General features: G+C 43.6%; 1 protein-coding gene across 1 annotated transcript; it reads right to left on the bottom strand.

Annotated features, from left to right (window-relative positions):
• Window positions 1–5804: 5804 nt before the first annotated feature.
• On the bottom strand, window positions 5805–14993 carry azin1b (antizyme inhibitor 1b). Its single transcript, XM_056298891.1, has 11 exons — window positions 14815–14993; window positions 13863–14006; window positions 11161–11360; window positions 10569–10742; window positions 10085–10257; window positions 9694–9907; window positions 9416–9490; window positions 8982–9147; window positions 8572–8687; window positions 7973–8190; window positions 5805–7624 (listed from the first exon to the last, which is right to left on the bottom strand). The coding sequence occupies exons 3-11, from the start codon at window positions 11260–11262 to the stop codon at window positions 7549–7551; spliced, it is 1314 nt and encodes a 437-aa protein (XP_056154866.1). The 5' UTR covers window positions 11263–11360; window positions 13863–14006; window positions 14815–14993; the 3' UTR covers window positions 5805–7548.
• Window positions 14994–14997: the final 4 nt, after the last annotated feature.

The raw sequence follows: 14997 nt of genomic DNA, 5'->3' as shown, positions 1-14997 counted from the left end.
AGCATTTTCGTTTTGCAGTTAGCATCAATAGCCATGTAAAAGGGAAACAAGGCAGTTTAATTAACTTTGGTTTCACTAAGAAATCGTGTTCTAGTGATGTTAGCATGACCGTGTCATCTACTGCAAGCGCTGCGACCGCTGTTAGCACACCGCCCGCCGGGGTGCCAACGTGGCAGGAAGAAGCTGCAGAAAAGTTCTCTCTGGCTGAAGATGGTGGAGGTAACATCACGTCAGAGGAAGAGGCCGCGGCCGGTCACGATCCTAACCCCTCTTGCTCCTCTCTCCCGTCAAACCGGAACAGCCAGCAATGAAGAGACTGGAAGAGCCGTCATACATGGCTGTTCGTTAAGGATGGAAGCTTGGGGAGCACCGCTTGCAGGGACGCAAAAACCCTTCTTCTGTCTGAAAAGGTACCTGGCACGCACTTGTCTGAGGAGTGGATTAACGGGGAAGTAAGCAGCACTGCTCAGAACAAGTTGCGAAAAAAGATATATAAACAGGGACAGCATTGCACACAAGAGGGCCATTGAAGTGGCATTGACTAAGCAAAAGGCGATTCTTCCAAATAAAGTCATTGAGGTGAATTCCAAGTTAATGGAGGAGACCGCAGCATCATTCAGGTCCGCCTATATGGTGGCTAAGGAAAGGCTGTCTTACAGAAAGCTCACCCCTTTAATGAAGCTTCAGGAGCGTAATGGCTCAAAGGTGGGAACTGTGCATAAATCAGATCACTCCTGCGCGGAGATTATAGGTCATATTGCACAGCACATGCGGAAGAAGTTTGTTTCGAATATTCGAGAGCTTAATTCAAAAATCAGCATCACCATTGATGAAAGCACAGTACACGGTCGTGCCTACTTCATCGTATACTTGAGATGTGATGTGAGTGGCAAAGGAGATTTGGAAAATGTTTTTTTAGACATTGTAGAGCTGATACGGCACAGATGCAGAATCCATTTACAGCAGTTTGAGACAGTGCTTTCGCACAGCAGGATTAGATTATGGGTTTTTGGGGAAACACCTCATCAGCATCACCACAGATGGGGCTTCAGTTCTCACAGGCAAAACCACTGGAGTCATTGCAAGGCTTAAGTGTGATTTTCCAAACATCCAGTCCATACATTGCTTGGCCCACCGCCTTGAATTGGCTGACCATGATTCTTTGAAAGTGGTTGCTGGATGTAATCATTTCGAGTTTTTCATTGTCAAGCTGTATTTTTTGTACCACCAGTCTGCAAAGAATATGAGATTGCTTGAGGAAGCAGCTGCAAATCTAAATCTAAATATGCAGATTTTGAAAACTGGACAGATATTCACCATCAGATGGGTGGCGAGTAGTTTCAATACTGTAAAGACAGTCTGGAATAACTACCCTGCTTTAACGCGCCACTTCAAAACTGCAAGCGAGGATGCATCTTGCAATGACACCGAGAGGAAGAAATTCCTAGCACTATACAAACACCTCACAAACTCTGGGTTTTTACTTGATCCGGCTTGCATGAAAGACATACTCCATGAGCTACAGGGCCTGTCACTGAAATGTCAGCAAAGAGACATCACTCTAGTGGATGCCAGTCGCCACATTCTGCAGTCTGTTGATATACTGAAAGCAATGAAAGCGAGTGGAGGTAAATCCACACAGAAGGCCGAACAGCGCATGTCCCTGTGGCTGTTAAAAGATGTTCAACTAGTTAAGGGCACGGGCAAGATCAATCGAAATCAGTTTTATCAATCTGTGATCGACAATCTCACAAGGCGAATGCCAGAATCAGACCTCCTACAGATGCTGAAACTCCTGGAAAAGAGCTTTTGGCCACAGGATTGGAATGCTTTGATTCTGTATGGAGAAAATGAAGTATGGGCACTTGCTAAAATGCTTGGAGAACCAGCTAGAGAGGCGGTTGAGGAGTTCCACGACTGGAAGTTACAAGACAGAGCACCAGGCAAAACACTGGAAAAGCTTTGTGCAGCAAGTAGAACATACCTTCCCACTTCAGCTGAGTGTGAGAGGGGATTTTCTGCCGTCAGTGATACTGAGAGCAAGACCCACAGTAGGTTGTGTGAAAACAGCCTCTCATCGCTCCTTTTTCTGGATATTCATGGACCCCCGTTGGAGAGTTTCAACCCAATGCCCTTTATCACATCTTGGATTAAGGCAGGTCATCCATCGCCCGTCCACATCATGGATTTCTGGACGAACAGCAAAGGCACCTGACCCCAGGCCTCTGTGGTCGATTCTGTATTAAGGTAAGGCATGTTATTCCCAATGTGTTGTGGCTGGGTTGTTATAGGTCTACATGACCCTCGATGTATTAATTGAACGGAAGAATTATGGTGTTCTTCTGTAGCCTGTGATGGGTAACTTTAACCGTTGTTGATGTACTCGATTGTAGGCAGCCTGTTGTGCTTTGTTTATAGCCTATTTTATATAGAGGGAGTATAAGAGTTTCTATTTATATAGCCTATACGATGTGCTGGCATAAAGCAAGTAGGCAATACACTTACAGCTGTTGTGTCTTTGTAAGTCATTGTAAGTCCTCTTTTTGAGGCGCGCGCAATCTCCCCGCTCCCCCGTCGGTGATAAAAAAAATACAAAAAGTGGGCTCCCCCAAAGGCCACAGTATACACTCACTGGCCACTTTATTAGGTACACCTTGCTAGTAGCGGGTTGGACCCCCTTTTGCCTTCAGAACTGCCTTAATCCTTCGTGGCATAGATTCAACAAGGTACTGGAAACATTCCTCAGAGAGTTTGGTCCATATTGACATGATAGCATCACGCAGTTGCTGCGGATTTGTCGGCTGCACATCCATAATGCGAATCTCCCGGTCCACCACATCCCAAAGGTGCTCTATTGGATTGAGATCTGGTGACTGTGGAGGCCATTTGAGTACAGTGAACTCATTGTCATGTTCAAGAAACCAGTCTGAGATGATTCGAGCTTTATGACATGGCGCGTTATCCTGCTGGAAGTAGCCATCAGAAGATGGGAACACTGTGGTCATAAAGGGATGGACATGGTCAGCAACAATACTCAGGTAGGCTGTGGCGTTGACACGATGCTCAATTGGTACTAAGGGGCCCAAAGTGTGCCAAGAAAATATCCCCCACACCATTACACCACTACCACCAGCCTGAACCGTTGATACAAGGCAGGATGGATCCATGCTTTCATATTGTTGACGCCAAATTCTGACCCTACCATCCGAATGTCGCAGCAGAAATCGAGACTCATCAGACCAGGCAACGTTTTTCCAATCTTCTATTGTCCAATTTTGGTGAGCCTGTGCGAATTGTAGCCTCAGTTTCCTGTTCTTAGCTGACAGGAGTGGCACCCGGTGTGGTCTTCTGCTGCTGTAGCCCATCTGCCTCAAGGTTCGACGTGTTGTGCGTTCAGAGATGCTCTTCTGCATACCTCGGTTGTAATGAGTGGTTATTTGAGTTACTGTTGCCTTTCTATCAGCTCGAACCAGTCTGGCCATTCTCCTCTGACCTCTGGCATCAACAAGGCATTTTTGCCCACAGAACTGCTGCTCACTGGATATTTTCTCTTTTTCGGACCATTCTCTGTAAACCCTAGAGATGGTTGTGCGTGAAAATCCCAGTAGATCAGCAGTTTCTGAAATACTCAGACCAGCCCGTCTGGCACCAACAACCATGCCACGTTCAAAGTCACTTAAATCACCTTTCTTCCTCATTCTGATGCTCGGTTTGAACTGCAGCAGATCGTCTTGACCATGTCTACATGCCTAAATGCATTGAGTTGCTGCCATGTGATTGGCTGATTAGAAATTTGCGTTAACGAGCAGTTGGACAGGTGTGCCTAATAAAGTGCCCGGTGAGTGTAGTTCGAACACCGGACTCCTGGGTCGTCCTCTGTGTGGAGTTTGCATGTTCTCCCTGTGTCTGCGTGGGTTTCCTCCAGGGGCTCCGGTTTCCTCCTACAGTCCAAAGACATGTAAGTCAGGTGAATAGGCCATACTAAATTGTTCCTAGGTATGAGTGTGTGTGTGTGTGTGTGTGTGTGTGTGTGTGTGTGTGTGTGTGTGCGCGCGCGCGCGCTCTGTGATGGACTGACGGCCTGTCCAGGGTGTCTCCCCCGCCTGCCGCCCAATGACTGCTGGAATAGGCTCCAGCATCCCCGGGACCCTGAGAGCTGGATAAGCTGTTCAGATAATGAATGGATGGATGGATAATAATTATTATTATTATTACTGTGGAAACTGATTTGGGGAACATATTACCATCTGGTGGCCACCATATGTACTTGCACCCCAGTATTTCTATACTGTAAAGACAATCGTAGATGGTTAAACAGACTAGTAGTGACACATTAACATGCTTTGAATCATGTATTTTATTTTTCGTATTTTTTTCACATAGTTGTATTATGACTTTTAAAAACCTAAAACACAGCAGTGTGAACCAGTTGCTCTGCCTGTGGGACCCCCGACATTGACCGGAATGAGTGCTGACTGGAAGAGACTCATGGATGGAAATATTTTATGTGCTTCTTTGTCACTTAATTTATTGGTGTCAATGCCCTTTAAATCTTATTTCTAAGCTATGGAAAATTAATCGGCCTATAGGACCAAATCTGGCCTCTACAAATGAATTTTAGGACCTTTTTAACTCGCATCCACACCAAGTTTTTGTGGTATTTCACTCCTTCGAGAATCATTAATGCCCTTTGCACTTTCTGCCTATGTTCTGGATATCTTTTCCCTACTTTATTAATCCATCCATCCATCCACTGTCTTAACCACTTATCCTGCTCTCAGGGTCGCGGGGATGCTGGAGCCTATTCCAGCAGTCATTGGGCGGCAGGCAGGGAGACACCCTGGACAGGCCACTAGGCCATCACAGGGCTGACACACACACACACAACGCACGCACACACGCACACACATTCATTCCTAGGGACAATATAGTACCGCCAATTCACCTGACTTCCATGTCTTTGGATTGTGGGAGAAAACCGGAGCCCCTGGAGGAAACCCATGCAGACACAGAGAGAACATGCAAATTCCACACAGAGGACGACCCGGGATGCCCCACCAAGGTTGGACTACCCCGGGGCTCAAACCCAGGACCGTCTTGCTGTGAGACGACCGCGCTAACCACTGCGCCACCCCACTTTTATTAATCCCTGAGCATTTAAGCCATCCCAGCTGTGTAGCTAGGAGCAGTGGGCAGCCGCTGTGCAGTTCCCAGGGACCAACTCCAGTTCGTCTTGCCATTGCCTCGGTCAGGGGCACAGACAGGAGTATTAACCCTAACATGCATGTCTTTTTGATGGTGGGGGAAACCGGAGAAAGACTGCAGACACGAGGAGAACATACAAACGCCACACAGAGGACGACGTGGGATGACCCCGAAGGTCGTATATCCCTGGGGTTCGAACCGAGGACCTTCTTGCTGTGAGGCGACAGCGCTAACCACTGGGCCACTGTGCCAGTATCTGAAGGCAGTAGGGATGAAATTAACAGACCCAGTTTCAGTTTATCCTGATTTCCAAAATGGCCATCCTCTTACACAATTCAATAAGCCTTTACTGGATTCGTTGATGTGATAGTGGATTGAGGTTTCGATTAATAAGAGTAACTGGTAAAACATTTTCTATTGCATTACATGTGCCTTATGCTGTGTCAGTGGATAAACTTACATGGTGAAGCTGGTTTAACTGCCTTTAGGCCTATACAATACCACCCCCACCCCACCCAACTTCATCTATACTTTTACTTCTACAAGAAGTCAATTTCTTACACTCTGAGTCTTTCGAGAGGACAGTGATAAGGAGTCTGAGTCGGTGATTGCCTCACTAGTCAATCCTATGGATTTGGTTTTACATCTATTCGTATCAGACTCGGAGAAAATAGTTTGGCTTAAGAGGTCTAATTTTGTTAAATTGTAGACTTCCATGCCCTCTCCAAAAAAAACAAAAACAAAAAACACCAAGACAAGCTTTGTGTCTAAATGGAGAAGTAACAGATGACACATTCACAGCACAAATAATTTCAGTCAGATGTATTAAATTAATCACTTCCATTACTTCAACAAGCACGATTTACAGTCAAAGCAGGCTATGGTCCATTAGTGCCTTAGACAGCAAGTAATTAACAATACTTTACTTGTTCTCAACACACTGGGGCAGGATTTTTTAGAAAGTCGTTTAGTCAGGTCACCAATCATAATTAGACGTTTAGATGTACAAAAAGACCCCATGTTAGAACCCTCAAAATTACTTTTGATTGGCATAAGGAAGAGTTGCTCTCGACATAAAAACAGACAAGCCTCGTGTGTGTGTACTCCTCTAGACAAAAGATTTGCATCACATCGAACTGGATTGTGTTCCACTAGCAGCTGATTGTTACTCATACCTGCCACATATGAAGCATTTCAGTTTGCCCGCGTTTCTCCTGAATTGGATCCTTGTCTGCTGGTGGTGAAGGGCCTAGCCTATCTTTAAAAGGATACTGAGGGGGAACATGACTAATCCCTTGCCAAGGCACCCATGGCGCTCATCTGAAAAGCTAAGGATACATTGTCTTGAACTTCTACAGTACCATCTAAACCTCAATGTCCGAAAGACTATGCAGCCCAAACCTGATCGTATCTAATTAGGTTTTATTTCAGTGCCACTAGGTGCAGCTTCACCATATACAAGGTATTGCTCAGGACAGGGAAAATATCAAGCTCCTACAATTCCTTCATGCCTTTCGAGCAAAGTAAAAACATTGAGGTCACAAATGGCAATCACAGTACAGTACACAATCCATGTATCATTAAAAAATACATCAATATCTTATCAGGAAATACTGTTAGGTGGGTCACAACATGTACATGGGGAGAAATGGAGCTTAGCATGCTCCAGTGTTCTTCAAACCCAATAAATAAAAAAAAAAACAAACAAACGTGAAATTCAGTAAAGATATGGGTCATGTCATGTTACATTATTTTAACTATGCTAGGTGACGCAGGGTATCAAGGCAAACAAACCATAGAATGCACCGATTCCTATGAATACCTTTCAAATCATCTATAGACAAAATGTATTGATGTTGAACAGACAAAATTGATTTACAAGACTGTCAACAGGTAATCAATACACAGCAAGATTCAACTAAATTGTACATTTATGTAAACTGGTTTTGATTTAGGGAAATAAAAAACCCCTAAATGGTGGGGGTTCCATCTCCAGAGTCGTCCATTTTGTTGCATAATGTTGACATTTGGGCATGGCCTGGTGTTCTTCTGGCTGACAAATTGATAGAAACTACCCGAGGGAAAAGCAAAAATTAGAATACCCCCCAGAGAAAACTTTCTACTATTGAGGTATGGAACAACCAATCATTTGTTTCCTGGGAAAATGAGGGAAAAAACAAAAAGCAGAACCGCGACACACTGCATTTTCCAAGGCGGTTGGAATGTTAACCACATTAAGCCCATTGCCCATCTTGACACCCCTTTCTTCTCCTCTCAATGGGGGAGAGGAGAGGAAAGGGGATCTGGGTGATGTCATCTGGTGTACAGGGACAGAGGACTGGGTTACATGCTGTACTGGACCATGGCGAAGTTCTTCATGGTACTGTCCAGTGCCACCCCGGCCTCCTGCATCTTGTACCTATGGGCAACATTGCAAAATGGGGGGGTCAAAGTGACACCTTTTCACATTTCCCATCCAACTGCACAAGACAGCTACTGAGCAGCACATTCCAATGAAGAATAACACAGGAACCCCCCGCTCCAACATTTTTTTTTCATATCAGAGACTGGCGTTCAAACAGTCCAGAACTCTGGAAAAATAAGAAGTCCCTCCGTTTTAATTACTCTAATCTAAAAATCTTACAGTAAAGTGGAACCTTAGCATGGCCATTTTGTGTGACATTCCATTTGCCCCTTAGTTAGAAATGAGAATTATTTTCAACAAATAGGCTAACATTAACACTAAGCCTCTTATGTTAACACTCACCAGTCAGAGGTGGAGACAGTGTAGTAGATTGGTGGCTTGTGGGTGCTGGCCATGCAGCCAAGCTCTTCCAAGCCACAGGCCCCCATGTTAGAGAAAAGCAGCCAGTCTCCCACACTGAGCTCAGGCAGCAGGCATCGCTCCAACACCTGGTCCAGCTGGTCCAGGGACGGGCCCCACAGGCTGCTGGGGTAGACTGCTTCTTCAGCCCGCAGCGCACGCTGTATGAAAGGAACAAAGTCCAGAAAATTAGCAAGGAAAAACTACAATCTGGTTCAGATTAACTTTTGATTTAGTAATCCGCCATTCGTAGAAACATTGGATATGTGTGAAATGTATTTAAAGCAAAGGTATGAAAAATTCTGAAGAGCTGACCTTTTGTTTTCACACTACATTACAATTATGCTAAATTGACTAGTTAAATTTAGCTGTCTAAAAATCCCTGTATGTAGAATGCAGTATTCTTCTGAAAAACAGCACACTTTAATCAAACGTCATTCCGATAATGGCTTCCGTCAGTGCTTTCAATGCATGGCCTCCATTTCATTCAGCTGTTTTCAGTCATTAAAGGAGCTAAATCTTTCAGGTGGAGACCTACTAACCTTGTGGACAGATGGAGCAGGGATACTGTTCCCGAGCAGCTTGTGACTGAATGAACCATACACGCCTTCGTTCATGTAGTAGAGGTACTCTGACTCTTCATTGTCATCAAGCCCACCTACAAATATCCAAGGGGAACAATGACAAGATTGCTTAGAGAACATTATTCAGGCTCTGTTGGTTCACCTGTTATTTTGTTACACAATATTCACGTATGAGTGTCATCCGACCTCTGTTTAGATTAGCTATGGCCATCAGGCTGTACTTTCCAAGACCGAAGAATAATACTTGTAACCATTCAATACAGTAAACAGGATCCTGGGAGCAATAGTTACATCAAGTCGAGTCTGTTAGTGTACTGGGGAAGGTACGTGGACAAGGACAAGATGTGTGAGAGGTCCAAGTAATTTACCTTGAGCCATACTGTCCCAGTGGCACGTCATAACCTTCTTGCCAATTACATTGACAGCCAAAGTGAAAGCAGAGGCCACATAGAAACTGCCTGGTTGGGCCAGCACCTGCACCCCAGACAGTGGGGGGAAATAGGCATTCAGCAGTGGTCTGACTGCACACTCAACCTGCAGACAGACAGACATAAACAGGGACCTTAAAGTATGATAAAGGAAGCACGGGTATTGCTAACCCTTTAGGCCATATCTTTAAAACCAAGCTACATTTTGCTTTTTGAAGTCACCTTTTTCACAATATTAAAATACTAATTTATCTAGTTTATGTAATACCCAATATTTGGCCAATTAAAGATTAGTTTTACCATTTTTGTAAGGGCAGGTGTTTGAACAAATCATAATACATTTGGGAGGTTATTCAAACATGCTACTTTACTACCTGTTTGAGTTGAAACTCTGAGCCAGTAAATCCACAACCAATGTCCAATATTTCCATGCAGAATCCTAATTCCACCTAGACAGAAAAAAGCAGTCATATTCCACTATGACCTTTGATCAAAAGGACAAACATTTTGGGAGTCAAAAGCAGAGCACACGTGTTTCAAGGCAAGCTTTATATATTTGAAACATTTCTCAAAAGTCTCTAAAACACAACTTTTGAAAGCTCTTCATAAGTGTAACCCCATACAAGAGTATTTTAAGTTCAACATTGCTTACACCCATGTCGAAGACACAGCGGGCATCAGACAGTGCGTGGGTATAGGCCTGCTGTAGGTCCTGGCAGGAAGGGGGGATGTGGAAGGTGACCCCCACCACCTGGACCCCCAGCTCCCTTGCCACCTCCAGCAGGTGCCGGCTGCTCTTCAAGGAGCAACCAAATGCTAGACTGGTCTCAGCTGCATGGGCCTCCGTGGTCAACTGCAATAGCAGCCTGGGAGAGATGAAACAGACAGGAGGCAAGATAAACTTTCATGACAGAGACAGTGAGAAAATTTGATCCATATTTATTTTCAATGCTTATTGCTTTATCTCATCTCTTTAGACAAGCACAAGAGAAAACAAAAGCAATTTAAGTCATCTACTTTTACAGCTCGTCATGGCCACTTACTTTGCATCGGGATGTACACGGGCAATCTTGCACAACTCAGCCTGGCTATCACACATAAGGTGCTGGATATTGTTCTTGGCAGCATGCTTGATGTGGGCAACCTGCTTGCATACCCCTGACAGAATGATGTTTTCTGGGGGCACACAATGCTCCAATACCAGGCTCACCTCAGCCTGGGGCAGAGGGAAAACACACACACACACACACACGCATACATACATACACACGATCACAATGAGGCACCAAGATTAAGTGTGTTTATACAGGTTAAAAGGATACCAGGTAAAAGATGACAAGTTATCAACCGAGCCCTTGCCCCAAAATGTGAAATGCTTTCATAAGTGGATGAGTTATTGACAATAGAAGCTTGCGACCTCCACATACTAACAAGATAAGCATTGTGAACTATATATCCTCTGTGTGCCACCTCTTTCATGAGCCTGTCCTCAAAGCAGTCAATTAAATCTTGAAGCCGTCAGGTCACCTTGTTAGTGCAGATGAAGCCAAGGCCTAAGGAGGCCAGCACCTCGATGACAGCCGGGCTGCTGTTGCACTTGACTGGGTAGTAAGGTCGCAGCTGTGGTGCCATGTTCTGCCAGCGTACATGTTGCTGCATCAGGGCACCCAGGTCACCTACCACAAACGCACTTTTCTCCACCTGGAGACACAAGAAACCACAAAGGTTTCAGTCAGTATACGATAAAAAGACTTGAGCCACGGGCTGCTCTTATGTGGGTATAGGTGACCTCTTTTATGAGCAGTGTACTGTATCTGACCCGGTCACTGAATAATTGCATAAAAGAGGCTTTCGGTCTCTACAGGATGTGCAGAGATAACAGATATAAACACCTTCAGGGGTAAGTAGAGTTACTGGGTCAAATTACTTTGCTTATATCTATCTAATCCCTTTGAACCGACAGGAGTATCATTCATTAGCGTCAAGAGGATTTTATGCACCATGTTCAATCAACAAAGGAAAGCCTGTCAGATAAAATGGTTTGGGGGGCTTGATTCAAATGCAAGTCCATGGTAATAAAAGATCAATTCTGCCCTAAGAAGCACTGAGCTGGACTGACCAGAGCCTGCTCGCAGATGTGTCCATCAATGACATCTTCAAGGGTAACTCCTCCCTCCAGGAGTTCAATAATATGGCTGGGTACGTCAGCAAGTCCTTTCATCTCAACCGTAGTCCGCTAAGCCGACAATCATAAAGAAGAGGTAAGCAAGTCAAAGGGGTCACGACTGAGCCAATGGGGTCCTGCCGGTATGCAACAAACTGGAAAAGAGACAGACATAAGAACATTGTGTTACTAAGATGCGGATTTGAAAATGTATTAAGGCACAGAATTAAAGCACAAACCAAATTTTATGTTTGCTGGCCCAAGACACCAGTTGGAACAACAAACAAACAAAAACAACACCAACAAGTTCTTCATTAATCCATCCATTATCTGAACCGGGTATCCTGCTCTCAGGGTCGCGGGGATACTGGAGCCTATGCCAGCAGTCATTGGGCGGCAGGCGGGGGACACCCTGGACAGGCCGCCAGGGAGACAATTATTCCAATTTGACTTCCTTCCATTTCAGCAACAGAGCTGAGTACTCTACTACTGTGCAGGAGAAACTGAACCGATCCTATAATTGCCTATTCAAATAATGTGACTGATTTCAATTTCAGTACAATAAATCGAGCATACAAAAATATCTGCCTACATTTATTAGCTGTAGTCTGAACGGAATAATTGTCCACAGTCTATTATATTGTATTATTGATTTGACATTGTTCACAAATTTTTAAGTGCATACATATTTTACAAGTTATTAATTACACCATAAGAGTGCCAACTGTATCTCTGTTGATATATTAATTTAATTTTTCAAGATGTAAGGCACCTCACTGCTACAACAACACACTTTGCAATAGGCAGGCAAGTTGTAAAATATTCAAGTTAAAATATGTTAATCTGACAGTTCATTAATGCAATGTGAGGATTACATGAGAAGAACTGGCTGTTTCTTCAACTTACTGGGTTTTTTTTTGGTAAGACACACACTTTCAAGGAGCTGTCCAAACAAATACAGCACATGAGTGTGAAGAATATGTTAAGGAAGCATTTTGCACAAACAGCTCTAGCTTGTCACTCTGCTGAAGTTTAGCCAACATGTGCAAAATTTAACTTACCTAGTTATTGCAAGCATTTTTTAGCTAGAGGATATTTCAATGATATTTCCGTTACCCCCAACATACATAATGATAGGTAACTGACAAACAAGATACCAAAATTACTAAGTTCCCCCCCAAGGGATAAGACGTTTTTATAAAATACAGAAAAATGCTTCTTGAAAAACATTAGTTCAAACAGTATAGTCCAAAACAATGCTTCAAATCTTTGCCCATAAATACATACATGAATAGATTAATAACAATTACAAAGACAATGTTTGTTTGAAAAGCAAGTTCCTGTGGAGTTTGTTCAAAGGTTCCTGCCCGCACAGACACAGCTCTCATAAATTTAAGGTGAAACTGTACCATTAATTTGCATTGTGTGTGCGACTGTTTCTTGTTTTGATTTGATAAATGATCACATGATCATATTTTTATTCAAATATTTTACCTGTATTTGGAAAGAAAGAAAGCAAGCCACTTAATTTTGTCATTGTTTTCTTACAATGAATTGTATTGTTACAATGAATTTGTTCTCTGCATTTATCCCATTCTATTGTATAGGAGCAATGGGCAGCTGCAGTGCCTGGAGACCAATTCCAGTTCCTCTTTCCACTACCTTGGTCAGGGGGACAGGCAGGAGTATTAATCCTAACATGCATGTCTTTTTGATATTTGACTGAAAAATTAGTAGCAGGAAAGATAGAGGGGAAGGCATGCAACAAAGGATCTGAACCCAGAATGTTATGATCAAGCCAAAATGAGCAAATGCTTAACTAGGTGAGCTACCAGGACACCTTCAAAACTGATTCATGTCGCACAGATTAACCTTTTACTCCTCTGGATAACATTGTCAGTAGCTCACTTGCATCGTAAAAGGTAGAGGGCCACAAATGTTTAACTATGTAAGCCCCAATAAAAGCAGCAGAGACGGCACTAAAGATATCACTGACAGTGAGGCTCCACTGGAAAATAAATAGATGTAACATTCTGTTTTTGTTGCATTGGTCTTAGTCCTGGTACACAAGCCTGCCCAACAACAGCAACAAGAAAAAAAAACCCTCTCCAGCCCCATTAAGATTACTATTCCACAACTTCCATGTACTACTTGGTTATAAAATCTCTCCTATACATTTGCCTCCTATTAATGAAGTTATGAAATGCATGCAGTTGTGAGCAAGCCTATGTTTACATTCTTTACATAGTTTTTCATATCAATTTTCATAGCTGTCAAACTGGAACTTTTTGAAAAAACAGTAGTTTTCAAAAAAGTACCCATGCACAACTTTTAGCACAATGGCTGACTTTTTTGATATGTTAAGATCACAGAAGGCAACATTACCTACAACAACACAAAATAAATACCAAGTACATTTCACTACTCAAGCAATACAAGTGTTGACATCAAATATCTATGACCTATGAGTCACACAAGTACCTTTACAAAACTGACTTAACAGGCATCTGACACTATTCCAACCAGAACCCGCAGCCAAGCTCTAGTAAGATCAAGTCAGAAGACTGACACCCAGATTTGGTCAGCTGCAGGCCCTAAATGAACATGAATGTATGAGGGTTTGTTTTTGTGTGTATACCAGAGACTGAGCTACTTACATGGACAAGTCAGGAGATGGACCTGTCCCGCTATCAGCTAGGATCCCAAGGCGGCTCAGCGTTGAAGTCAAAGTGCTCCCGGTAGAGGGCCGCCCCTAGGCCTTCTGGGTAGCGGTTATACACCTGTGCAGAGAAAGGGGAGCCCTGAGGAGGAAGCACACATTTGTGTTAGATTTGAAGGCATAGAAATGAACACATGCCAAATTCAAATTTGCTATACACTACATTAAGTCATGCGAAACTTAACAGATTCAGCCTTATACGCTTGCTTACAACAAAGTAAAGCATAAGTTGTGCAGCTTCCTAGACTAGTCGATCACGAGTCAGTATGGGTCAGTCATCTTCTTGGGACAACCAAGGATCAGAGTTGACGCTACTGTCACTTTAGCTCGACTCTCACGGACACGATCAATACATTGACTAACTTTCCTATTCCGTGACGTAGCTCGTGCTCAAACTCTATAAAAACAATGAACACTGAGCTTTGGTAAACCCCTGAAATAGTTACTGATTAATTAACAGATACTGATTGCTTTACGCTAACATCAACATTGGGCAAATGACGGAATTTGCACACGTGAACCCAAACTTCCATTGGACGGACATGGTCGCGGCGCTGCTGACATCTTCACAGCGACTGTGAGCTAACAGGCTAACCTAGCTCGTTCCATTACACGTCGCTATTTAGCTAGCTAACGGCGGCACTTCGTCTTAAACGCACCAGACGAGTGCGTTGTTTTGCCGTCTCTTAAGTCAACGCAGAAAACTAAGAAATCGTCAGCATCGATACAGCAACACCGCAAAATACTAATACTTCCGAAAAAAAGCAGCGGCGTTTAACTGTGGAGAGGCTCGGAAACCAGTAAAGTGGCCCGTCAGGGAGAGCAGCCCGCCATGTTAACGCGGCCAGCTGGATCCGGAGAATCAATCGAAGTGTTTCTCATTTACTTACGTGAGATAACGGCCAGAACGTTTTGGAAAATCGTCTTCTCTTTTTCGGCGGAATTTTTAAAGAGTAGTGGGCACAACGATATAAGAAAGAAAAAAGGCTATTTTTGCCATATGTTTGGATGAGCAGCCCGCGTTGTCTCGCTAATGTCCTCTCGCTCTCTTTCGGTTGGTGGGTGGCGAACTA

This window comes from Lampris incognitus, chromosome 18 (genome assembly GCF_029633865.1).
Source record: "Lampris incognitus isolate fLamInc1 chromosome 18, fLamInc1.hap2, whole genome shotgun sequence".
Classification (NCBI taxonomy): Eukaryota; Metazoa; Chordata; class Actinopteri; order Lampriformes; family Lampridae; genus Lampris; species Lampris incognitus.
This window is presented reverse-complemented; position numbering and strand designations above follow the sequence as displayed.